The sequence below is a fragment of the Schistosoma mansoni genome, chromosome W (assembly GCF_000237925.1).
Source record: "Schistosoma mansoni strain Puerto Rico chromosome W, complete genome".
NCBI classification, from domain to species: domain Eukaryota; kingdom Metazoa; phylum Platyhelminthes; class Trematoda; order Strigeidida; family Schistosomatidae; genus Schistosoma; species Schistosoma mansoni.
Window position 1 is genome coordinate 23,534,057 of NC_031502.1, and position 27,726 is coordinate 23,561,782.

General features: G+C 32.5%; 1 protein-coding gene across 1 annotated transcript; it reads left to right on the top strand.

Annotated features, from left to right (window-relative positions):
- Positions 1–5,727: 5,727 nt before the first annotated feature.
- Positions 5,728–26,808, top strand: Smp_011700 (tyrosine kinase; the record flags this gene model as incomplete). The annotated part of the gene is made up of 7 exons (XM_018789029.1): positions 5,728–5,896; positions 8,607–8,965; positions 13,153–13,589; positions 15,825–16,022; positions 23,696–23,830; positions 24,723–24,886; positions 25,591–26,808. The coding sequence occupies 7 exons, from the start codon at positions 5,728–5,730 to the stop codon at positions 26,703–26,705; spliced, it is 2,577 nt and encodes an 858-aa protein (XP_018654513.1). The 3' UTR covers positions 26,706–26,808.
- Between the last annotated feature and the right edge of the window lie 918 nt (positions 26,809–27,726).

Sequence of the window (27,726 nt, forward strand, 5' to 3'; positions counted from 1 at the left end):
AGATATAAACCATTCATTAGTTAGTACCAATCTAAATTCTTTTAAATGAGTAAGTCATTTTAGATTTGTTGTCCAAAGGCTTAGAGATGCTATTCAAAAATCTCTATCAGTGTCATACATTCATTTGACAAGGGACTATTAAAACAGGATACACTTGCTTTTTGGTCCACTCTTACTTTGTAATTTTTCTTAGTTTATCTATCTAGAATGGTTCTAAATGTGACTAAATTGAACGGATATTTTATTTTTCTAGGCCCTAGAGTGACTGAATCCATCAAATTCTTGATAATATTTTCCCTTTAACTTCAAATTATCCATTAAATTACTGCTTGCTGTATGCTTCATAAGCGGACCACGGTCATGATCAGTTTAACTATGTTGTGTACGTTTTCTCTTTAAATTTAACATATTATTTTTATTTGTAGGCCGATTGTCTCAAGTAATTCAGAACAACCAAAATGGGATTCAATTACACCACATAATTTAACAGATAAACAAGCTAATATCACATTGGATACGAACCACCAAAGTGCATTTCAATTGAGAGCTGTCAATAAGATTGGAATGAGTGATCCAGCTTACTTGATCATAAGACCACCATTTCAAAAAGTTCCAGATAAGTATATATTTTGTTTAGCTAATGCTTTTTAATGTCAATACTTTAGCTTCAATTTTCAAAGTACATTGAATTCAATTCTAAATTTATGGCTGTTCTAGCAAATCATTTAAATTCTAAAGTCTTTTCGGGCAAGAAACGATGTTCATCTAATACTGTTATTGGTTTAGCTGTCTAAATGACCAGAAAAAAATAATTTAGTAGCAAATCTAAACAGAATACATTGTATATTTTTGAACCACAAATAGATCCAATGCAAGGGTCAAATGATTTAAATTCCAATTTAGGCGGAGATGTTCTCTGTATAAACATTAGATGTAGGTGGTCGAAACACAAATGAAATTGTATGTTTCAAAATTTTCAGTGGATATTTGATAGAAATTAACCCAGTATCATTTGCGGACCTTAGAGATATTGTTGTGATTATTGTCAGTTTATACTAATATGCAATGAGAAGTATCTATCAAAATCACAACTGTAAAACTATCAGATGGTCAATGGATAAGCTGAATTCTTATTTCCTAACAATAGAAGAGATAGTGCTGTTTATATATATGACTGACTATTATTTTCTTTTACACTGATTCTGACTCAATCTATTATACACATTCGTCAAATAGCTTATTGTCTTACGATTTCTAAATAATCTCTTTTTATGTAAGTTCGATTGAGACAAATCATAAGTCGACCATAAGAAAAATTCAAATTCCAGAAAGTATTCTTTTATTCACTTTTTTTACTATTTCTGTAGTTTTAAGTATGTTAAGCAAGTCACACAAACAACCAGGCTTGATGGTTAACAGCGTACATGTTGTAGACGAGAAGACATACTATATTTGTCTATAAAAATCCGTCTACTATGGAATGAAAGTTTTGTTTCTCTTGAAAATATCATATGTAAATATATACATATTTGATTCGCTCAGAAAGGCATGTGTCCCATATGCAATTAAAGCACAGAATAACTTACTGATTTACTATGTTTGAAAAAATTAATGTCTGTGCGTAGGTTTTTAGCGGAAAACATTCATGAGTATCGAAGACAGATAAGTAGAAGGGGTGAGAAAACCCTACGATAAAAAATTCTTATATGATGGAAATCAGTTAATGAATAAGCCAAACGAACAAAACAACAGGTACCGCTTGCATTACCTATTCTCTTTGAAGATTAACAAAACAGCTGTTGCTTGCTAATGAGTAAAACAGATCAAAAATCCCATGATCTCATGCATGTTTTTGAATAAACTATTGCTAATGAAATTATATATTTATTAAGTGTAAGAACTCTAAAATATCATGCGCCCCAATAGCGTACTTTCTCCGAAATACTGTCTGTCCATATAAATTTGAGCTATATTTTGAACTACTTATTTGTAGTTTTAGTAGTATTATCGTAGGTTTGCAAATAAAGGGTCGTATCTTAGTGCATTCTGCGAACTTCAAGTAATGTTATCATGATAAGATTTCTAAAATCTTTTATAAACTAAAAAAGTGCTCGCCTAACCAGATATATGAATGCACAGCTTACTACTGAAGATCACAAATATAGGTAACTACCTGAAAATGGTTTTAAGTACAAACTGACAGACAAAATATATAAGCACTAAACATACATTTCGTTATATAGTTTTTAATTCTTGATGAGTACTTACAAATGACCTACCTCTTAAACAGAACAGTATAAGCAGCAACAAAGTAAGTTACTGATAGCATCTATATGTTAGTAAATATTACTATAAGTGGAAAGAATGAAATGTATTAGAGATCCTGTAAAATTCACACAATTTTTCGATTCGAATCGACGTTCAAAAAGTAAGAATATGGTCAATAGCATTCAAAGTGATCAGAAGAGGCTGTCACAATTATTGTGGCTTCTTAACTGCTCAAATTATTACCTTATATGGTAACAAAACTTTGACCAAGATAACGTATAACTCAAGGAATTTGAAATTAGATAGGAATGATATATTTATAAAATCTCAGCTAATGAATTTGAAGTAAATCCAACGTTTCGCCTGGCAACCTGGTCGAAGCTTCTTCAAGGAAAAAAAACGTTGGATTTACTTCAAACTCATTCGCTGAGATTTTACAAATATGTTATTTCTATTTAATGTCTTACATCAACACGGCGCCTAAATACTGTGAAACTATTCAAGGAATTCGAGTTTGTCAAAATCATATATGTTATTTCTAATTCACCTAAAATTTTGCAAAACGAAATTTGACTCGCCAATATAAACAATAGCGAAAATTTCAGACAGCTAGATAGATCATCCTAATATGTGACTACTAATTTTAACATAAATGGCGTTATAATTATTTCATAAAAGATTAGAAATATATCACATAACTGTAATGTGGACAAGTATTTTCTGAAACTCCTTTTTAAAAATGTAGAACGAATGTCTTTTATTTCTGTCCACTTTGTTGTTAAATATTTGACTGTTGATAGTTCCCTAATAATTCCTGATGAATTGTAAGATTGTTTTATGTCTACTGAGTATTCTAATGTGATTTTTAACTTTTTTCTCGGTCAAGAAAATTGAAAAAGCATATCAAAGGAGTAACTTTCATTCACGTGATAATTAACAAAATTAGTCATCTGATAAACCAGATGTGGTCTTATTTAGTGTATCCACAAATAATGTGTATCTTAAACTAAGTTGGCCAATATAAATTACTTAACGCGAGTTATTATTTAGTCAAGTCATTCAGACCCAACCTAAATTTTGCTTCTCTGATTCACTGTAGGACAAAAAGTAAATAACAAATGATAGTTCGAATTTCTCACTGATTAACACATAAAGCTTATGTAAATATTTTGAATCAAATAAATTTAGCAGTTACCTTTTAGCTTCATTTAGAATAATGGCGTGATTATAATTTATGGACGACCTTTGGACAGATCTTAAGTGACCTTGAGAAACCCCAACCAATCAAGAAACAGTCCGTATAGAGTAAATATATACTATACAAAACCAAAAAATTAGAGTGGATACACCTCTTTAACATGGTTTAAACACTTTTCAACGTTAGAAAGAGGCTCTGCAGTTCTGAAATCGTAATGTATATGATACAGAAACTCATCCATGTGACTGCAGAATATTCGACCTTTGGAACTATGATAACGTTACAAAAATTCGTTTAGCCTTAACCTGATCGCTTCTATATAATTGGCATATGCTTCCGTGGTGGGGTCTACAAAATGTCGTTTGTGAGCGACGATACGATGCCCGTAACCAAGTCTAGATAGGCATCGATATGCTCTCCAGTCATCCGTTTAGACTGTGGTGCCCGGTTGCATATACTCTCGTATAACTGGTATTATAGTTGTAGCTTGTCAGTTTCTCCTTCACTGAAAGTGTCCCTTTTGAGATAATCTATCATATATACCCAGGACCTACTAAGTACGTTTAAGTAAGTGCTACTTACTCAGTTTTCTTTAACACCTCTTCATTTATTGAACTTGCATTTTCTAACGACTGTTTCGTCGATTTCTGAGATTCTCCCGATTCCTACAAACGACTGATGCAAGCTTGTTATTTTCATTTCACATATATCATGACAGTACTCATACCACTGAACTGCTTAAGCTTCAGTAACATCTGCAAAGGTTTCAGTCAATGTTACTGGCGCTTTTGTTATCCAGTTTGCAAGAATTATCATAATCTGTCTCAGTGTCAATCAGTATCAGGCGGAAAAAGTCCCCGTTCTAGCAAACATTTTAATCCAACATATATTACATCAAAATGCAACATCGTCACGATAGTTTGGACAATGTTCAACGGTCATTAGAGTACCGTAATAACAAATAAAGGAATTTTTACTGATCCTGACTGTTGTAGCCGCTTAACTATAACGTTCTCCTTGAAATCTGCTGTAAACCAATCGTACGTGAGTACTGGATATTGAAATATATGCCGTGACCATGGCTTCTGTTCAAACAGTCCATAAATTGTAGTCTCGCTGTCCAACAGACGTTTTTGATTTGCTATTACATGATATATTTATCATTTCTAAATAAAAGGAATTGGAAAACGTTCACAATTTTATCAACAACTCTTATCGACGACAAAAAGTTTGAATTAAAGGAGAAATCGAACAAAAACTCCTGATGACCAATCCAAGAAAATCTGAGGGTTAGGTATAGAACAAATGTGTCCATAATAATGGAATCTTCAGCTACAGTAATAGTAATTATACGGCTGATAAAACTTATGTAAAACTATCATTTTGATAACTTACGGCATTCTGCACAAATGTGTTTTGCAGGAAACTACCGAAACATGTATAATGATTATCTTCTTGAAGATTGTGTAGTCAGAAAAAAATATCAAGCGGGCTGTCAAGAGTATTTAGCCCGAAAACTCTTATCGAAGGTAACAGACGAATTTTGTCATCCCGTATAATAAATATCTCAGTTATTTATCAAATTATCGAGGATTACTGGAATATGTCCAGCTTAGAGATGAACAAGATTGGTCCAGTTTTTACTATCCAACTAAAGGATATACTGTCAAAGGAACATGAATCAAATATAATTTTCTAAACGTAATTGAATAAATGTGTAAAACATAAAAGTACACAATGTGTTCAATCTTTTAGTGTTTATTTGTGTGAACATCAATTACTAGTTAAACATCACCAAATATCCTCTCAATGACTGGAGCATATAAATAGTTTTAAACATAAAAATGTAAGGAGATATGACTCCAGCGATTCAATCATCGAAAGAGCGAATGCAACATTTCAAAGTAAGCTACTTAGGTATATACAAAGAAAATTTCCAACTTCGTACTGATTGTTTCACTAAGAAATATAATAAAAGCTTCACTGGTGAACCTATTAGCTTACAGCATATAGGATCTAACTGACTAAGAAAACTGTTTTCCTCAATAAAATCAAATGAGCATTTGTATGATTGGTGCATGGGTGTATCGGTTTACAGTCTAAGGTAATTTTTTCAGTATTTAGTCGGTAAATAACAGTCGAAATAAAAACATTCTCCTTAATATATGCTGTGCAATAATTAAATAAGTCTACATACAATATTTGAAAGGACTGTTTTCGCTTAGTCAAAAATTATCGAACTTATTCCAAGTGTATTTTTCATGTTTCAGGTATATTTCATAATCTTCGTTTTATTTTTCCTTACAATTAAGGTTTATTCATCCATATTTCAACCTCTGAATCAAGTGACAAGCTTATTGACCTACAGTCTACTCTCCGTTGCTTTGCTACTCTTATTCCTATTCCTAATCGTACTACTGATTTACCGACGTAAGTAACAAATTAGCTTTGATTGGTAAAATGCTTACATTGATTTAATTTATAAAATGAAAAGTAAATTCTATACAATAGGTTATTTTTCCTTGACTGGTAACCTAGCAAAAAGAAATTACTTAGTTATGATTTTATCAGGGAAGTTCCACCGAAATGAAAAAAAAAAATCAAAATATGATAACAAACTTCACACACTTGTGACTCTCATGGCTTAGATACATAGTCATGAGTTTCTTATGAGATTGTACTCTGTAACTGAAATCTTTGACTGTAAGTCAGTAAGTTTATAAGTAACGAGTGATAAATGTACTATTGCGTAAGAAGACGTAATAGAAATACGTATGACTTATACTTTAAAATTATTCACCAAATGATCAACGAATTCGGTCTTAAAGTAAGTAATATTTCAGTTATTTATTTCAATAGAATGAACGATGATCACAGTCTAAACTGTGGCTCTTGATTTAACAGACATTAAAACACAAATTCGGAAGTAAAAATTTCAAAGGAATGATCCTAAAAGTAAATTTTTAGAAAATTGTTCAAATCAACACAAAGTCCTTCAGCCTTAGCCAAGCATGGAGACGAAATAATGCTGAAAATGTATTTATCAAGTCTGTTAACTCTTATTTTCACTAATTAAAGAATCTTACGGATAATTTTAATGCATTCTTTTATGAACAGATGTATCTTGTAATTAATGCAACCAGTGACTCTTGATTTGTTTCTTATACGTCCAAAGAGCACAGTTGAATATTTAACGGGACAAATTTCGTTTTTGTTCGAGGGAGAGGGGTAACCTGTAAACAAGCATCGGCATTAAATCATTTGAAATTAAGAGTATTACATTTTGGAAGGATAAAAAACTTCTTCAGAGTTGATTAGTACATGTTACAATGAATTATCAACCAAGGTTTGTTACTGTTTTCGAACACATCAGGTTGCTATACTTTGACAAACAACAATGTGATCTTAAATGTGAAATTACTGTAAGGATATTGAGTGACCACAGTCTAGGTACACAGACATAATGCGAGGTATTACAGCAGTTCTCAATTCAAATAGTTTTCGTTTATATATTCTTCTACATAGAAAATATTCACAATTGAAATCACATTACGTATGAGAAATACCAAAAGAAATCTTGCTTAAGTATAAATCAGTAGGAAAACATATTGTATTATATCACTCTCTGAAGAAAGTTCAGGATTCCCCAGAAAATATCACTTCAATAAAACGGTTTCAGTAATTGAACTCGATATGTTTAATGAGTTTTAACTATTCATGATCTATGGATAACTCTGTAAAAATAGTTATCCTACTGTTTGAACTCGATTTTATTCTATCCTACAAATAAGAAACCTTGTTTTGTTTCTCAGTAAATTAATAAACGATTAGTTGTGGTTTACCAAAAAAGTATATTTCTAATGATTAGTTTCAGCATAGTTCACTGGCCAGAATATTTAAGAAAAGCTTGGACTAATCTTACTGTAAACACCACTTAGAATTTATTTGGAAATTTCCATTTTATAAGCCAAAATATGGTTTAAAATTGTGAAGAATTTGCATGCGTGTAGAGATCAGTAGTGCCCGTACATTTTTGACTCAGTCAACATTAAAGCAATATTTCTTTAATGATAAAGAGACTCTGATATGCAGGCTCAAGTCACCTTAGTTAGAATCTGGTTATTAATATAATACTAATTCAAATTAGACTCTTCAAGTCTAACACCTTCATTTTCAGATCACTCAATCACATGTTAGTACTTAAAACCAAATAATAAAAAAGCATTTTGCAAATTTAGTCATATTTTTGCTTCAGATGTTTAGGTTGATTGAAAGTATTTACAAATATCTGTAAATAATACTGGCATAGTCACTTAGATGAAACAGTTCATACCTAAGAAAAGTACAAAAATTTAGGAAGATAATAAAGTATGGACACTGAATAGAAATTCAGAATGACATTCTTTTGTCTTCGACTAGTTTTTTTCTTCCAAGCAGACAATTTTTATCGTTATCGACAAACAAAATAACAAATGGGTATTAAATAAAAACAGGAAGTATCTTGTATTATGAGGAACAGAGATAAGCATTTTAGTAGAACATGATTAGTTAACCACCTTTATTTAACTGTTTCTACAATCCAAATTTATCAAACGACTAAAAATAATGAACATTTGTTGCTCGGAAGAAAAACAGAAAAAAAACATTTTTTTATTAAAAAAAAACAAAGATAATGATTCAGCAGTCACATTATGACTGTTATTTTATGAAAAGCATGTAAATGAAACAATAAAGCATCTTGGAGACTGATAAAATATGAAAACTGGAACAGATATTGTTCAATCTGTCCTGGTCATTTCTTTAAGTTTATTCAGTGAAATTAAAGATTCTTTTCACCGTTAATATCTTTGGATTTAATTTTCGAGATAATATCAGGATGCATGTTGTTTAAAAATAATACGTTTTAATATCATACAGTAAAACATCTTAAATAGAGCTTTACTGAGATTTGGAGCCTAGATGCTCTACTTTTGAAAACGGAGTATCTCTAACTATTAAACTGCCTAGAATTTTAAATCTGAATGGAACTTGTCCCACGATAATTATGATAGACTACTATGCATATAAATGCTAATTTAGTCTCAAGATATCAATTAAATTAGGTTCATACAAGGTAGTTTATTTTGTGTTTTGTTTCCAGGTCGTCACAGGGATGGAAAGTCTAACAAACACTCATTTTTTATTAGTTTCAATCCAGCAAGACGTTTACATTCAAGCAGTGGGAATGGTTCATCTATCCTGGGACTAGGTAGTGATTTAACGACGAGTGGTTTACCGCTTGATTTAGCTACTCTTGAGCCACTATGGAATCAAGAAGTTAACTCATTATACGGCATTAGTAAACCTGATCTTAACAACTTTGAACAAGTCCCACAGATACCAGCAGCAAATATACGTTTTCTACGTTATATTGGGTGTGGAGCATTTGGTAAAGTGTGGGAAGGCTGGTTTCATGTTCGTGACGCGAATGGGGAACGGTTTGAAAAGGTCGCACTAAAAGTAGGTTACTGATTTAGTTTAGGTTGATTATACATCTTTCCTTCCACATTTTTTTCATTAAATTGTAAATTAGGTTGAAAATAACTAAGCATATGAATAAACAATGTCACCCTAAAACTAACTCAATATTGTTGATGATTAGAATGCTATAAATTATAAAATAAATTGACGTATATAAATGTATAAATTCTGAGTACATTATAGGATTAGTTTTGATTCGGTGAAGCTAAGTGGTATAAATACTTTCAATATTTGAAGATTGGCTTTAGGTCAGCGCAAGTTTATTACCGTGCTATTAAAGAGACTCGAGATGAAGTAGACTGGGACATCACAGCTTGTCATCATAAACTGTTGTAGTTAAAACTGGAACACCTTGTAAATTCACTTTAAAATTCGGAAAGCTTTTTAGCTAAGACTCAACTTTCTTCCTGTTTTTAGATGCCAACAATCAGGCGAACTGACAATAAAATTCTCCAAAACGTATAGGTTTATTATTTGTTGAGAATACGTGTTTCATGTATCAGAATACATGAATAATCCAAGCATCTGTAGAGTTTTCATCAAGTGTTAACACTTAATATGTAATGAGAACTCTTACAATTTAGTAACTAGATCCAACTTCAGTTAATCCTTGAAGAATAAAAATAAGAAAAACAAGTAAGCATAAAACTACTGGAAGGATCCATTTTAACCACGAACTTCTAAAGAAGTGTTTCTTTTTCATACCAAAACCATTCTGCATTGTTTACACTTGGTTACTTTTATTTTCGTTTGATGGACATTATGGACAAAAGCAATAGTCAATTTCACGATTGCCCATAAATATAAAGTATCAGTCAACAGCGCATCAATGAACTTGGGTATAATTTAGGCACCATATTCTTATTTTTGACAGTTTTCAATAAAACTTTCGTAAATTAAGAAGTCATTTGGTAAAAACAAGATTACGTCAATCGTGGTCTTTAGGAAGCTGTTGTTTAAAATCTAATATTTGCTAACCTGAAACTGAATTTCGGATACTTCTCATTCTGTTCAGTTAATAACTGCACGTATAGTTTACTTCACAGAATAAGGGACTGTAAATTCTTTAATTGAAATCAACGTTTGGAATTGATACATAGTTTAAGAATATTAGTAAAAACATGCGTCAGGAAAACGCCTAATACTCTTTATATTTTATGATGCTTAAAATAGTTCAAAAAATGTTTTATAGAAGTAATAGCTCTAAGTTACATCACTCAACCTATTTTAGTCGTTTTATACTTTGAGTCACTATTATTTTGTCTGCTATCAACGCTGGTCTGTTCCCAATTATATTTTGTTATGTCTGTTGCCTCCAAATACCTATATTCCAATACAATAATTTTGCCATTTCTCTCCAAAACATCAGTACATTTAGATTTTTGACATGTTTTTAATGAAACAGTTTTCTTTTCTGTAAAATAACCCGTTTTACATAAATAATATCTTTTTCACTGCAACTAGTACATCTATCGATAAGTTCACCGATTGTTTATATTTTAAGACTTCTGTTCAGTCTAACAGTTGTACATATTTTAACGTACTTGTATACTTTCAGGTATGTGTCCATTTTTTTCCAAATAGAAATTCAGTATATGTGCAGATAAACGTATACGCACAAGGTTACACACTTGTGTGCCCATTTGCTAATATAAATAGAAATAAAATTCCTGTCAGTTTCTTGATTGTTTGAAATGTTTACATAGAAGAATGTGACTTTATCGATTTTCACTTTCAATACTTGAATTGAAATACACAGAAGGAAAAACTAACATAAGAAAACTCAATGAAGTGTGATAATAAGACTAGTGCACATTGTATTTAGCCTTCAACATTATGGAGAATTAGAGGTCACTTATAGCAAACCAAAATAATTCGGAAAAAATCTCTACTTCATTAATCGAAACTCCGCCTGTAGCTCATCTAGGGCTACTGTCAGTCCCAAGCCCGGGTAAAGGAGGGGGTTGGGCATGGAGTCGGAAACCCAATTCCTTAGAAAACAACCTTGCTAAAAAAACTCACAGACCGAATTGTGACACTACGGATCATCGTTGAACAATTAATTGGATAGAACTCGGCACTATACATCAACCTCCTTGACTACGGGAAATCATTTGACAGTGTGGGTGGGAGAACCTTCTGGAACTTTCCTCGAGACTGTGTTGTGAGTGGCCGAGAAGATCGCTAACACCATCCGGAATTCATAAGATGGACTACACTCTCAAATGGTGCATGGAGGACAGCTGACAGACGCATTCCAAGTGAGGACCGAAGTCACACAAGACTGCTTGCTCTCCCCCCATTCTCTTTCTTCTGGCGGTTGACTGAATTATAAAGACCTCTAGATCTGAGGGGAAGCACGGAATACAATGGACAGGTTTCGCGCAAATAGACGATCTCGACTTCACGGACGACCTAGCTCTTCTATCCCACACACACCAACAAATGCAGGTCAAGACAAACAGTGTAGCAGTAGCCTCCACATTAGTAGGCCACAACATAAATAAAGGAAAAAGCAAGATCCTGTAATACAATACAGAGGACACCAACCCAATCACACGTGAGGGAGAAACTCTGGAATAGGTGGATACATTCAAGTATGTGGGTAACATCATTGACGAAAAAGGAGGATCTGATGCAGACGTAAAGGTGAGGATTGGTAAAGCAAGGACAACATCCCTACAGTTGAAGAACATATGGAACTCAGAACGACTGTCAACCAATATCAAAGTCAGAATCTTCAATACGAACGTCGAAACAGTTCTGTTGTATGGAGCTGAAGCTTGAAGAACTACTACAACCATAATAAAAAAGCAAGTATTTATAAACAATTGTCTACGTAAGATACTCAATGTCCTTTGGCCGGATACCATCAGCAACAGCCTGTTGTGAAGGAGAACAAACCAGGTTTCAGCTAATGAGAAAATTAGTAAATGAAGTTGGAAGTGGATCGGACACACATTGAAGAACTCATCAAACTGCACCACAAGGTACGCGCTAACTTAGAATTTTGAAGGGAAAAGGAAAAGAGGAAGGCTAAAGAACGCATTGCGTCGACAATCGGAAGAAGACATTAAAAGGATGAATAGCATCTGGAAAGGACTACCGAAGGTAGAGTTGGATGTAGAATGCTGGTGAACGGCTTATGCTCCTCCATGAGGGTTAACAAGCATAAGTAAGTAAGTAAGCATTAATCGACCCCTGGGTAGAAGCTACTGTCATTCAGTCTACCCTTACTACTGAATAAAGTGTATCAATCACATCTATACAACAACCAAAAAGCTTTGCTTTAAAAAAATGGACATTAGGCCAATAAATTTTACTGGTCAATATCTTATTTATTCCCTTTCACCAACAGAGAGTATCACCAAAGCTGAAAAATATCTCTGCCTCTAGAGACTAGAACTAATGTCACTTGGAGATGAAATCAGAAAATTTACTGTTGAAGCATATGAACATATTAATCACAGCCCTACGTAACATGACTTTTAACCCTTTCTATGAATAGTATTTTTCAATCAAAAAATAGTTTATTGTAGGTATAATAGGTACAAATTCGATGATCAGACATCGACTACTCTAAGAAATTATCGTTATTACTCCAACCGTTCGAACTAGGACTAAAAGCAGATTTCAAGGTGAAGTCAAATTAGTAATGAGTAACTTTTTCAATATCATAGTTTGATTCTATTCTCCCTCTAAATTTCTTTACGCAACTTACTGTTTACCCTTGATGTTTCCTAACTTCATTTCTTATTCTGATTTTGTTTGTAGGGGGTCTAATCATATATAGACCATTTTACAAAGTTTTCAAGAGCTTAATTGGTTATATTTTACGGTTGATCAAAAATAATAAGACCTAAAGTCAAACTCACTATTGTCGATTAGGTTCAAGGCCTAATATTCTAAGTTGAGGTCGATAAATGCTATGATATTGGCCGAAAATACAAACGATTAGGGTTTTTCAGAATGTTGTTTAACTATAGATCCTCTATTTTTATATCAAGGACAAAATAGCTTTAGTTTACAGTGAAGCTTATCATCATATTCCGTGGGTATCGTGAAAAAAGTTTGATATAATAAATTCCACTTCTCATAAGCTAGCTATTCAAACAAAGATAGTGAAAAGATATGATAACAATTTTTTTCGCTTTTGATTAAATCAGGTAAGAAATTGTAAATCACTAACTGAAGCTGAATTTAAACGTGAAGCGACACTTATGCACAAATATCAACATACAAATATTGTACGATTCTTCGGTGTGTCATTTGACTCACCTGGACAACAATGTCTTGTTCTAGAAATGATGGATCAAGGCAATTTAAGGGATTATCTTCACCGTTCGCGGCCTAGAATTGCACCTGACATAGCTGCGAATGTTTTTGCTGCTGCAGCTATCTGCGCAGCTGCTGGAAGAACAGGAGGTTCTGATGGGTCCTCAGTAAACACGAGCACAACTAGTACAGCACCAGGTGGTGGAACACCGAGTGCTTCAAACGTCATTACATTGACAGCACAATTAGATCTACCTGCACTGGTCAATATAATGAGAGATATATGCCATGGATGCTGTTACCTTGAGGAGCAACACTTTGTCCATAGGTAAGAACTCCACTCCCTGTTTTTATGCAAACCTACTTATTATGAAAATTATGGCTTTACTGCTGGGTTAATACTAGAGAACTTACTATTTGAGAAAATAAATAAACAAGTGTGTTTGTAGTCAGTATCCTAAGTATTTGTTTCATGATTTCAAGGATAAATCTGCCACTTGGTTCAGAGTAAAGGTGTTTACGAAATATTCATTCGTTTTGAAAATTGTCAGATCATGATTGGGTAACACAATACCTTACAAACCGTAAATGTCCAGTATTTCATTGGTATCGAACGTAAGACTCGTTACTGAGAATCGTAAGCCATTCCACTAAACCCCACTCAAAAATAAACATGAATCATGATACATAATAGTCACTTAAGTAATATTTCTGGGTACGGCAATTCTACATACCAGTAAGAATTAATTTGAAAGATACTTATATATTGTTAGCTAATTCCAAACGCCTATGAGTATCGCTGCATCCTATGATTCAGTGACTATTTAAAGGGGGCTTTATCATCGAATTTACCTTTGTAAACTGTCAGTTATCAAAGACCTGAAATAAATATCTGATGTGTCTAGATATTTTCAGTAACTGATTTGAAGTATTTTCATGATCATTAGTTAAATTTTCCTCATAAAGAAATTTGGCTGCTAATCAACGTAAAGATATCTATATTTTGGAAACATTATACTGTTTAACTGAGGCTCTTTTTCAAAGCCTAGAAATAATGTACAATGCATACAATGTGTTCCTAAAGCATAGAGTAGCTAAGGAATACATTCTTTCTTTTTTTTAATGATGCACTGGTTGTACTTTAAAGGCTTAATCTGAAACAGGAGTAAGAGATTAGCTTCAAGCTGACTTATTAAAAACCCTGCAAACTATAAAAAAGGAAAGGTTTAATAAATCCAAAGACACTATTTACCAAGAAACGTGATCAGTTTCTACAATCTTCTGGGAAAAGGAATATAAACAGTAACTTATAGCACAGTCAACTAGACCAATAATATTTAAGGAAAATAGAGTTATTTTCACTTAAAAATATTCCGTTTTTAATTTTAATAGTCATATAAATGATGAAAACTTCTAACTGAAAAAAAAAATTTGTATTACAGTAACAGTACGTAAATGAAAAGTTCCTGTAAAGAGAAATATGCATATCTGACATCTTGAACACTTTTGAAAACCTCTACTTGACAAAATAATCCCTATGGAGCCTAGAAATCTTATCCTTGTTACGATATTTTCTCTAAGCCATATCTCCACCTAACGAAAATGAAATAAACACAGGTGAAACGGTACAGGATCTGGAAAAAGTGTTTTTTGACCCTTGTTAATAAACTCTTCTCAAGTTAAGAAGTACCAAAAATAGAAGGCAAAAAGATGTATATAAGAACAAAGAAAGTATAAAAAGGCCTGCTTAGACTTTTACAATTGACGACATGACTTTCTACAAGTTTTACAAATTGTTTTCGTTTTTGACATCTTCAAAATAAATAAATTCGCTCGCTTATTTTCTAAATGACACCAATCATTAATTAGTAATGAACAAATGTCCTGTGCATTTGTGTACATGCATTTTGCTAACACTCATTAAGCATCGGTGTTTAGTTTTGCCCCAGTGGGAGACTCAACGAATCTTCTGTTGTTTAGTGATTAATGTTATACGACAGTTATTCATCCACTTAGATTATGACTATTCATATTTGACATGTTGAAGTAAATGTGTTACCCATTTTAAGATTTTGCTAATTATGAGAAAGTTATTGATCTCGATGGCTGATTTAATTTTTCAAGCTAAAAATTAAGATTTTATTAAAGTTTAATAAACTAAATTCATAGCTGTTACACAATCTAGTAGCTATCTGAACTCAATAGCTAAGTAGATAGAAGGTTAATGTTTGAAACTCAAGATGCCGTGTCTTAATCTCAGTGTAATCTTCGGCGCTGAGATCCAGATACGACATACAGCTGACAAGTCACATGTAGAACCAAAAAAATGTTCTGAGTTTCACCGATAGTTACTACTTAATTTTAATAGAGACTTGTAACCGAATGAGAGTTTGGCAGTTGTGCTAGTCTCAGATTTCTGCTTATTCCTATTTCTGACCATGGGCTCGACAACTTGTACTTATTGAGGAAAACCAAATTCATTTCCAATAATTTATTATGTCTTATTCGCATTGATATTGTATTAAACTGTTACTCATTAATGCGTATAATCTCTTTTTTTCAGAGACATTGCAGCACGAAATTGTTTAGTGAGTCATAATCATTCAAGTGGGCGTATAGTTAAATTGTGTGATTTCGGACTAGCACGAGATATTTATAAAAATGATTACTATCGTAAGCGCAATGAACCCAAATTACCTGTGAGATGGATGTCACCAGAAGCTATTCGTGATGGTTTATTCACAACAAAATCTGATGTTTGGTAAGTGAAAAATGGTTGATACTAGCTACCCCTACATTTCTTTGGTTCATATTACACATTTTCTTAATGCTACTAAGGAACCTCAATAAAATCTAATAAAAACATTATACAGCGGTATGAATTGCAAGCTACGAAATCCAGTTCTAAAGCCTAAAAAAGTAGTTTTAATATATTTTATTCATTTAGAAAAGATAAATATTCTATTTCTCAAGAGGTAATAATTGACATGACGAAATGTCAACTAATAGCGGCTTTGTGATAAAGATTATAATCTCTCCCAAGGAGTCGTTCAGCATACACCACATTAGGATTTACATTTGTTCAATTACGAGTGTCTCGTAGAGAAAGATCAATACCTTAGAAGTTCAAGCTGCTTGTTCTTCAATAGCTGTAACTCAAAAATTATCTACGCATCTGCGTTTATCACCAAGACTTCTGCTTACATCTAGCCAAATGAACAAGGTGGGAGTCATCTTGTTTTTAAACTCCATAACCAAAACATTCATTATGTCTTGTGTTCAATACCATAATATACAAGTAAATAATGCTTTGATTATAGCTCCATAATTTATTGATTTTTACCTCTCCTGTATGTGAATATTTTGACAAACAAAAGCAAAACACTAACGGAAAACCATTAAATGTACCCTTCATCGACGCTTTAGTAAGTACAAGGTATGAAAAACCAGGAAAATTAGTGAAAACAACAATATAATAGTTCAACTTCGATAAACAGTTAGGTACAGGAAGACACATAAACTAAAATGATAGATAACATTTTAGTAAAAGAATTTCCAGAATTTATTGATCGTTTTGGGTGCAAAGCAAATGAGGGAAGGAAAATAGGTTTCTAATAAAGTTCAGTACTTACAAACAACTTTTTGTAAATCAGTATTTTATACAATCTCAACAACAGGTTTTCAGATTTTTCAATAAATCGTCATGAATATATTATTACTTTAAGTTGTTGTAAATCAGAATTATCTCTATGTGATAGAGTATGCTTAAGGCAGATAGCAAACATTGTTGGAAGGGTTGGTAGCATTTTAATCCTTTCACCCATGAATATTTTACTCATAAACTTGTTCCTGATCAAAATAATTCACAAATGAATAAGGAGACTCATATACTGGTTAGTAAATTGTATTCCTGTCTGTTGATTATGCACAGTTTTAAATCAGATGACGGTTTGCTAACTGAATGGTGAGAGAATAGAACTTTTTCAGTATTCAAACCTATACAGCGATTACATTGACCAATTAGTTTCTATGACGTGACTTTATGTCTAACAGAAGTCTATAGTAAGAAAATGTGTCAATTTAACTCCAAAGGAAAGAAGAGACAAAAATATTTAAAAGGACTTCTGTAAGGTAAGCAAATATTTCCCTATTGATCACCGCGTTTAGTATTGTGGCTACTGGGTAAAATCTCGGTCTATGTAAAAAAATCTATAATTGTTTTCATTTCGTTAAGCCTTTCACAGAATGCCTCAGTAGGATAGTTAACCAAGAATCGTTCTTAATTTGATAACAGGTGGGTAAGTAGTTCCATATTTGCTTACCTAAACAATATGATGGTTCAATAGACTAGAAAATATTTATGTATGAGTATTCTACTAAAAAAGAATATCTTCTCTCTGTTTGAATGAAACACTGGTGTTTTAGTTTCGTCTAACATACCATCTCTACCATTACATATATCCAGGCTTCAGTGTACTACTAATACATCTGTGATTCTGGATAACATGTTTCTTTTAATTACTCAAGATGCTTCTTCCAAAGTGGTTCTAGGCCTTTTAAGTTATTTTATAGACCATAAGTCCATAATTTTATATGCATATCTGTAAATAATGAGCATCACAAAGATAAGTAATTGATATTATTAACTAACATCGAAACACCCTAATGTACAACTCGCATTCTATATTCTAATTTTTACATAAACGTGATGTAAATATCCCGTTTTTGACAACACAGATTAAGGAGTTTTTCCTTTCGCCTGCATAAAAAGAATAATTCAGTCTTAATTAGTTATAAATAAAGTTGAATTAGCTATCTGAAATGATTAGATATTATTGGAACTCAATCTGTAGGTTGTTAATTATCTTATCAGATTCTGATAGGTAATACGTTGCTATGTAAGGATGTTCAAGTTACTCCGTATGACGCATGGCATATTGCTGCACAGAATTAAGTGATACTGTTTATCTATCTAAAGTTCACTTCTGAACAAATAAACATTGAACATAAAACGAATTTAAGCATGATTGTAAATATCACTCACAATGCACATTGTGTAATGACCGACACTATTTTTTTTGGAAATATTGGTGCTTCTGTTCAGCACTTGGTGGAAAACATCTTATTCTTTTCAGAATGAAGTGGTCATTGGGCAATAATATAATGACAATGTTTTGTTACGATAGTTCCGTGTTTTTCAATAAGGAAACAAACCCATATCATTTTAATTATTTGAATAAGTTCACCAATAAGGTGAGTTACGAGAGGAGGCTAAATTATTCTGAAATTATGGGAAATGTTGTTTCCTTAAACTTCAATAAAGGGGTGAAATTTGTCAGCATATTTCTAAACAATTTCATTTGTAGCGGTTCTCCCTTCCTAAAACGCTATATTGGTATTCCATATACATGAAAAATATTTAGGCAGATTCTAGTGAGTTGATTCACTCTAAACGCTCATAGAAAAGTAGAAAGAAGCTGAGAAGGAAATTCACCTAAACGACACTCTGTGACTCTTCTCGTTAAAGTACCATGAGTCGATAAAAAAGATATCTTAAGCTTGCTGGAAGAATTATGATGCATGAATTTGCCTACTAAGGCTAATCGTGAACTTTTGAAATTGATAGATTTATCGTGGAATCAATATCAGTATGAAGAACAGTAGATTGACCTTTGGAAATTAAAGAAAAATCGTTCAATTTCCTCTTAAATAAGAATATACATCTACTGCATCTTTTCTTAAAACAGAGTTATAAATGACCCTGTACTACTGTAGAGTTGTAATTAATTGTATGATCTATATTTCTGAACAAATTTCAGCCATAGCAAATAATTTTACTGGGAGTTTTATGTACCCGATTATATATATCAGCTATGTGTTAACCGTGTTCACTGTTAGAAAATTCCGCGACCAAGAGGTAAAATTAAACAATCGACCGTTACCAACATGAAAAATTCCATGCAGTTTTCGCCGTACTTTCAGTGATCACTGGAAAGTGCCTTATCTCTAATGATCTCTATGGTAAAATATTTCTAGCAGTTTAAATCATATTTACTGGGGTGAAGTTTAGAACTTACTCTTATCTTTTATTATCACACACATGACATTTTCTCACCTGTTATTAAGCTACGATGCTAGCAAGTGGTTTATTCATTTCCTAACTCAATAGTTTACTTAGCTACTCATGCTCTGATTAACAACGAAAACAACTAGAGGTCAGTAGTTAATAGGCGTTAGATCTCATCCAATAAACTTTTAAGATGGGCCTCTATATGCATATTAGTAAACGTGAATAATTACTACGTGATGTAATCATCAGTATATACCATTGAGAAGAAATAATTTTGTAATATTGAGCACTATTCATTTATCCGTTAATAAGTACTCGAAAGAATTATTTGTCCCAAAAAGTAATCCGCTGGCTACAATAAACATTACTTATATATATATATATCAATGGTTGAATACGTGGTTAGATTATTATCATGAATAATAAGACTGAGTGAAGTTCTTTGCTTAATCACGTAAATAAATCCAGTAACCGAAAATGGAATACCTTCAAAGTGTCATATGTACACATAAACCTGTTTCTTCTTGCCATCTCTTCAACAAACTTTCCCGGATTTCTGTAGATAAATAAAAAGTATGATTAGATTTATTTCGAATAAATGTAGATACATGTGAGATGTTGTTTACATTGTAAAATTCCGCTAAATATGTTTATAGGAAATATTAGAGTTATCCGCTTGACGAGTTAATTCTTTTCCTTTTTACTTTCGATTCGTCATTTTTATGTATTGGCACTTTGTACGCTAGTTAGTTATGAAACATTCTTATTCAAAGAGTCTTCTTAAAATTAATTTTTAGTTAAATGTTCTAGTATATGTATCTACTTAGGTAAATAGTATAGGTACGTCTGGTCTCTACCCATAAAATATCCAATCGAATGTTATCCTAATAGACTATGAAGTGAGTGTCTAAAGTTGAAAAAAACAGGACAAATAATCTACTATTTTAAAGTTGACATCATCCCAGTCTTTGATTTGACTTATTTCATATAATAACATTATTTAAAGAGGACAAAAATCCATTTGTATATCATCAAGTAAGATAATGACACCCAAAAGCCGATTAAATACCCTAAATAACTTAAAAATTAGTCACATCGGTTACTAAACAACAATCCATACAATTAGTCAGGCGTCACAATTTGGTGCTGGCTGAAAAATGCAATTAAATTGAAAGCGTGAGTCAATTGAAGCTAGACCACAATGGAAAACCTGGAAGCACTGGACGGCCGTTTCGCTTTCAACTATGAAAATACTAAATCTCCACAAAACCCCTTCTGGCAATTAAATTGGTTTAGTGAAGATTTCTAAAAACATTTTGGAACAAAAAACTAGTGGAGAAATTATTTAATCATATGTAATTGATGTATTTTTTTGTGTGTGTATGTGAACGGTTTTGTCAGTTTTAGCAGCAAAAAATTTAGACAGAAAATCACAAAATGTACACTCTTGTTACAATCAGATGTAATATGTAAAGTAATTAATTATCAATGTTCATATTGAGAGTTTGTATTTGGACTTGTTAGCATACAAGTACCTATATAGTTGCTATATGTTGCTAATCAACGCATAGAAAAACGTAAACTCTACATACACTGAACTCGCTTATCTTTTAAATGGATATATAAACAAATAAATAGATGCAGATAAGTTATATATGAACTAGTAGTTTATCATTATTTCTCTTATTATAGAACTGTTTTTATAGTTCAGTTAAACATAATTGTCAATATGTAACTGATGTATGAATACATCTAATGTTTACGTTATATCCATAAACATAAACATCAGAGTCCAATGTTTAACGGGCCTTTTAACTTATACCTCCTTGAGGAGGAATAAATAAGGTCATCCACTCACTAGTTATTATACACAAATTTTTTTTCACGTATAATCTACACTGAATACATTTCTCGTGTTGTGCACTGTCCATTATCCCTAACCTGAAATGAATCCTTTAAATGCTATAAGATTGAACTTACGCACAAAATGGCCTTTTACATTACTAATTCTATTCTATCTTTTACTTTTTGTTATAACCCAATGAGTAGAAAAATTTTATTTCTGATTTTTTGTGACTTAATGTCAGCCACTTCTTTAGAGTAAATAATATTGTTTGGTTAACAACTACAGTAACCCGTTCTGAATGATTGTTATTATTCTTAACTGCATTCTGGGATTTTTTTTCCAACATTTTCAGCAAAGAATAGCTGAACTCTTCTTTTGAAAGCACCTTGTGAAGAAAAATTAGTTTCAATAAGTTACCTTGAAAAATCTGTCCAACGAATATACAAGTTTCGCAAACGTTTGTCACTTACTACATACAATGGTAGTCCTAAGGAACTAAGTATAAATTCCGGGGTTCTTACTAGCAATCGCACACGTTATGAATAATAATTTTAAAAGTGTACACATAGCTTCATGCAGATTATAGGTTCTTAGATAACGGAAATGCACTTCATCTATAAAATTTTTACAATGAATATGACCTACATTAATCAGGTCAAACTGTCATCAAATTTACCTCTTTTGATCTTTACAAACTGAAATCCAGATATAATAGTAACTTCCAATGAAAAGAATTTTTCAACTAGACTCTATAGCTTTATAGTAATAATTCTGCTACCATATTTAGAGTTTGAAGTGATCCTTATTAATATATCTATTGGATTCTGAATACTCGAAGTGTGTACATCAAAATAGTAATTTTTACCATATTTCATTGTTGGAATAGCTTGTTTGGTAACATTTCTCTTTTGAATAAGAAATAATAAATAAAAAAAGACTTCATATGAAGTTAAAGTGATAAAGTTAGCTTTCTTTACATAGTGATATAAGCTTAAAAAACAACAGTAAACTACCTTGAACAATATGTTGGCAGAAGTTTATAGAAACAAACCACTACACTAGAAAATTTATTACGAAAACCGAACCATGTTCCGGTTATAGACCTTGAGTGATATTAAATGTAAAACCATTTTGTGATATTGAAACTCGTAACTTATGGATATAATAACGACTGTTTTCTCGAAAAATACTATTAACATACTTATAAAGCTTCAGTTCCCTACCAAACAAGGTAAACCACTTGTAAACCCCAATTAAATGTCTTCAACAGAACATTTTCGGATACGGTTTTAGTTTCATAGTAGTTCAAATAAATCATACACCAGTTTGACTGCCCTACATTAAAATTTTGTCGCGACATCGCGAATAAATCCAAATGTTTCATATAAAATATACAAAATAAAAATGAATTTTTCAATCAAATCGATGTAAGTGACTAGTGAGATGCAATAATATCATCTGATTACGTTCCTGGAAAAGATATAAAATTCTGGTCTCCTATGTAACTCATTTGCCAAGTATATGTTTGTGCACTAAACTTTGAACCGCGTTGTCTGTATGGAATGTATTGATACTGGCCGGTTGTTCAAAAGGAATTCGGTGTTGCTAGTTTTATACCTTCAACCCAATGGTTGAAACCCTAATACTTCAACTAGTAATCTACTATTGCACTTTGCAAAGAACCTTCCTATAGAATAGTCTACTAGCTGGTTCCCTTGAACAGTTTTCAATAATATAAACAAATGTTTGAGTAATTTTGTAGTTGAAATTATGAGTCAATTGAAGCTAGACCACCATGAAAAACCTGAAAGCACTGGACGACAGTTTCGTCCTACTGTGGGTCTCCTCAGCAGTGCGCATCTACGATCCTGCCTCGCGATTTCAACTATAAAATTACTAAAATCTCCACAAAACCTCCTTTTGATAATGACCATATGCTCACTAGTGACTGGCTCCAAGAGGTATTTCCTAGAGTTCTGGTGAGAAGCAGTGACCAGTGGGGTTTAATCGGGTCTGTTGTGATATAGTAACTCACTGAAGACAATGGCGGACGGTTGCTCAATTTCGTGGATTGGTTGAAGTTAGACATTAACACCGTTGGATGCCAGCTCAGTGGTCTAGAGGTTAGGCGCTCGCGGGCCAGACTGATAGGTCCTGGGTTCGAATCTCGCGAGGCGGAATCGTGGATGCGCACTGCTGAGAAGTCCCACAATGGGACGAAACGTCCGTCCAGTGCTTCCAGGTTTTCCATAGTGGTCTAGCTTCAATTGGCTCATGATTTCAACCATAAAATTACTAAAATCTCCACAAACCCCCCTTCTGAAAATGTTTGAGTGTTAGGGTGGTTGTATTTTTATGACTTCTTAGACCTAATTTCCTTCAGTTAAGTGATTTTGAATTAAATTTACATTATTTGCCTAATCTCTCGAAAATATTATTAAATTTATTTTATATCATAGGCCATGTGTAAGCAAAGTTAATACTACCTTATTTTTATGAACTTTTTCTGTCCTTTTAGGGCATATGCTGTTACCTGCTGGGAAGTTTTAACCCTAGGTGCTGATCCATTTTACGGCCGAGCGAATGTGGATGTCATGAATTTAGTTATTGGTGGACACGTTTTGGGACGTCCTGAAAACTGTCCAGAAGAACTGTAAGTGCAAACAAGAATAAGTTATTGATTAAAACGTTGAAACTGTATCTCAACCTTAATGTAGGTTGATGTGAACGAGTTTGTAATGTTACCAGTTCCTCAGATTTAGATACTAATCCTTCAAGCCTCACCATGAGGACAAAATTAAAAGAAAATGCTTCGACACGAAACATAATGGTCGTAACAAAGAAGTAGAATATAATCCAGACGACCAAAATGAAAAATATTGAGTGCGTATTATTTAAAAGTGTTAAATTCATTATTATTTAAAGTATAAGAAATAAACTGTTCCCCCCACAAATTGTATTGTATTGTCCTTATTCATAGTATTATTATTGGATATATATGCTAACAAGTAAACGAATTAATCTTTTCGCTTATATTGTTATACATTTTGGAACGAAAGATGGTTTCAGAACTGATATATCACTGTTTCACACCCTGAGAAAGGAATTTCCATGATAAGCACTGAAACCTATATCGGAAACAGTATGTACACATTTTTGAAGAACATCAAATAAAACAGTATTCATTGTAATATTCAACACATTTCGGCATAAAATTTCATTTAAACGTCCAATCATGAGTTCCCTTGTAAGGCATTAACCATTATTTTAGTGATATCTCCTGGATTTGTAGAGCTCATACAACTGAAGTCATAATAAAAATGTCATTCTTCTTCTCAAAGATACTCCAAAGGTCCTATTAGGCCGAAAGTGACTTTTACCATTTTAGACTTCAATAATGAGTTTATTTTTACCTGCCATGCAAATGAAGTCTTTATGGATAAATGAAATACTTTTCAAGCACAATTGCACTACCATAACACACTATTTATTCAATTATTTTGTACAGCAGCCTAATAAAACAATTACTATCTGTTTACCTTCAGTTATAATCAACTACTACAATGTTGGAGTCGATTTACAGAAATGAGACCAACATTTGGACAGCTATGCAAAAAGATGGATGAATTCATTATGGCTTCACAAAATAATCAAAGCCCCTTCTCTCAACCATTTGTCGTATCGTTGCCTCTGCCTAAAAGTTTACAAGGTATGACTTAAAACATTTTAAAAGTTAAACGTGCTTAAAATATTTAATTATTCTATTTTTTGAATTACAAGAAACAATACCAGCGGTATTTTATTTAATCACAAACCATGGGTGCACTAAAGATCCAAAGTGTCGTAACATTAAGTTAGGAATTTAACTAAAGATTTATCTAAAACAAAATTACCCCATCTCATCGCATTATTCTGTAGTATAAGGATTCGGTTATCACATTATATTTACCTTCATAAATAGGTATTTTTACTACCCCTTTCGATCTCCGAATGTGTAGATAGTCTTTTCTTGATTTCATTTTGCAAGTTCTCACTAATTATTAATTCATAGATTGTCTAAACCAATATAAAAAGATTTTATTTTTCTTATAATTAACATGACCTATTTACCTTTAGTTTTCATTGGAGTCAAAAACATTTTTACCAGGTTGTAACTCCAAAGAAATTATCAGAAAGTTAATGGCTCCTCAAATTCATTAGAACCCAAACCTGAGCCCGCCAAAAATTGCATATCTAAACAAATTGTGGAAAGTTAAGAATTATTAACGGAATTTTTAGTTACCCTTTATGTATCTATTGATAAGACTTCAGAGTTGGAACGAATACAGCCCTCTACGCCTAAACGTTTTTAAATGACAGACTATGAGTGACAATCAAAAAATATTAACGACTTATTATTATTTTGTCATATAGGTGGATCAGGACAACAAGCATCCATTTATGGTTCAAATAAACCGCATCATGAACCGAATGATTTATCACTTTGCATGCTTTCTAATAACTGTCAACGCATAACGTCTCTAGACGGTGGACGCCCAGTAAGCGACATGGACTCATCGCTAATTAATGAGACCAATCTATCCCAAGGAATGAGTTCCAGTAAACAACTTTTACTGTCATCCAACAATTCTAAAGACTTGAAGCCATCGACATTTCATACAAAAAGCCGTTCATATGCAGAAACAGTTACTCGTGGTTACATTGTAACACCTGGTGTTGAAAGCATCAGTATGAATAAGTTCAACTACCGGGAGTCTCTAATGGAGAAACGAAATTACACCTCATCGACTGCCCCACTGGCTGGTGCTTATGAATGTTCAATGTCCGATCCATCCACGGAACAAACAACATTGGCGACTACATCGAATGGTACTGAAAGTAATAGGCAAGCCTCTGTCAAGTTGAAATCGCGGTCAATACAAGGTAATACGGAGAACAGAGTCGATAAAGTAACAAACTCAACAAATGCGAATTTGCAACATCGGCAAAACCAAATCCAACCACCAAGTTCAAACTTTTGCCTAGACACCTTACTACGCGACCAAAATGGCACAAAAGCAAATTCTTACAAAACTTTGGGTTATCATGATAAGAGTAGTAATCACAATAACAAGTTCATTGCCCTCAGTACCACTAATGCTAATAACAGTGATCAAAAAGGGAGTCATCTAGTTCCGTTTAATTACAACCATGCACATAGTAAGCCACTACATTCTAAATCATTTAATTCGAAATCAACCAGTATGGTAGAAACTATGCCTTATAGTGGTAGTGGGTCAACCAATAACCGCAGTCTAACAGCTTATTGGTTAATGGAAACCGGTGGTGGTGTTGATTCACTAGGTTATGAAAGACCATCACTAATCCGTACATCATTTCCATCCCAGACGAACTCAGTGAATTCACATGGTGAAAATACTAATATTTCAACATTCATTGATCAAAACTGTAACAATGACTTTCTTGAAAGAGTTATTTGCAATCACCAGTCACTAAAAAAGACATCAACTAACATATTAACAACCTGAGCTTGAAGCATTACTGCGAAGTTACCTTCGTATGTTACGAAACAATTAACGCACAATCACAAATATAAATACGCGTAAAGGGTCATATTCAAAGTAATAATAATCAGATGGCAAGTATTTTATCTTAACATATTGAAGTTTATTTGTTTTCTCCTTTGACCTTAACTGTTACTATACATATGAAGTATAAATCATTACCTGTTTCTTAGTCGTCAATCAGTTTCTCTGCATTCATTCAAATGTTGAGTATAACCTAAGTTGAATGTCTATATCTTGCGTAAGTATATGTTATTCTTATTACACAAACCAAAATTTATAACTTCAATGTTTATTAAGAGAGACAATGTCAATAATATCCGGCATATAGATATCTATATATATATATATATATATATATATATATATATATATATATATATATATATATATGATATATATATATATATATATATATATATATATATATATATATATATATATATATATATATATATATATATATAATGCACTCTACATCAAACTACTATATTAAAACTAAGTAGCTAAACTTTTTAAAATAATTTCTGCTGGCTTATTCATATGTAACTGTTGTTTGTATCGACAAATTAAAGATAACTTTTTCAGGAAACTATGACAATTTATTATAAACTAGTCGTTGGGAATTTATGTTTTTGCTATTTAAGGACTCTTTCACATACATATGAGTATCGAGCTAGAAATATTCGGGGCAGTTCGGCGATTTTGTTTAATTGAACAACCGTGATCCACAACCAAACCCAAAAATATTTATTTCATTAACGATTTGATTTTCTGTTACTCGACTTCAGTTGTTGAATTTACAATCAAGGATTTAAAAACCATAGAAAACACAGCTAGGTAGTGCTTAATAGTTTATTTGGAAAACATTCAACAGTTGTGCCCCCAAACGCCCTGGTATGGTTGAGGGTGAGGAGAGTCAGATCTCCCTCTCAAAATGCTCTCATATGGCCACGCGTATACGGCCACTCCCAGGAAAGCCCTT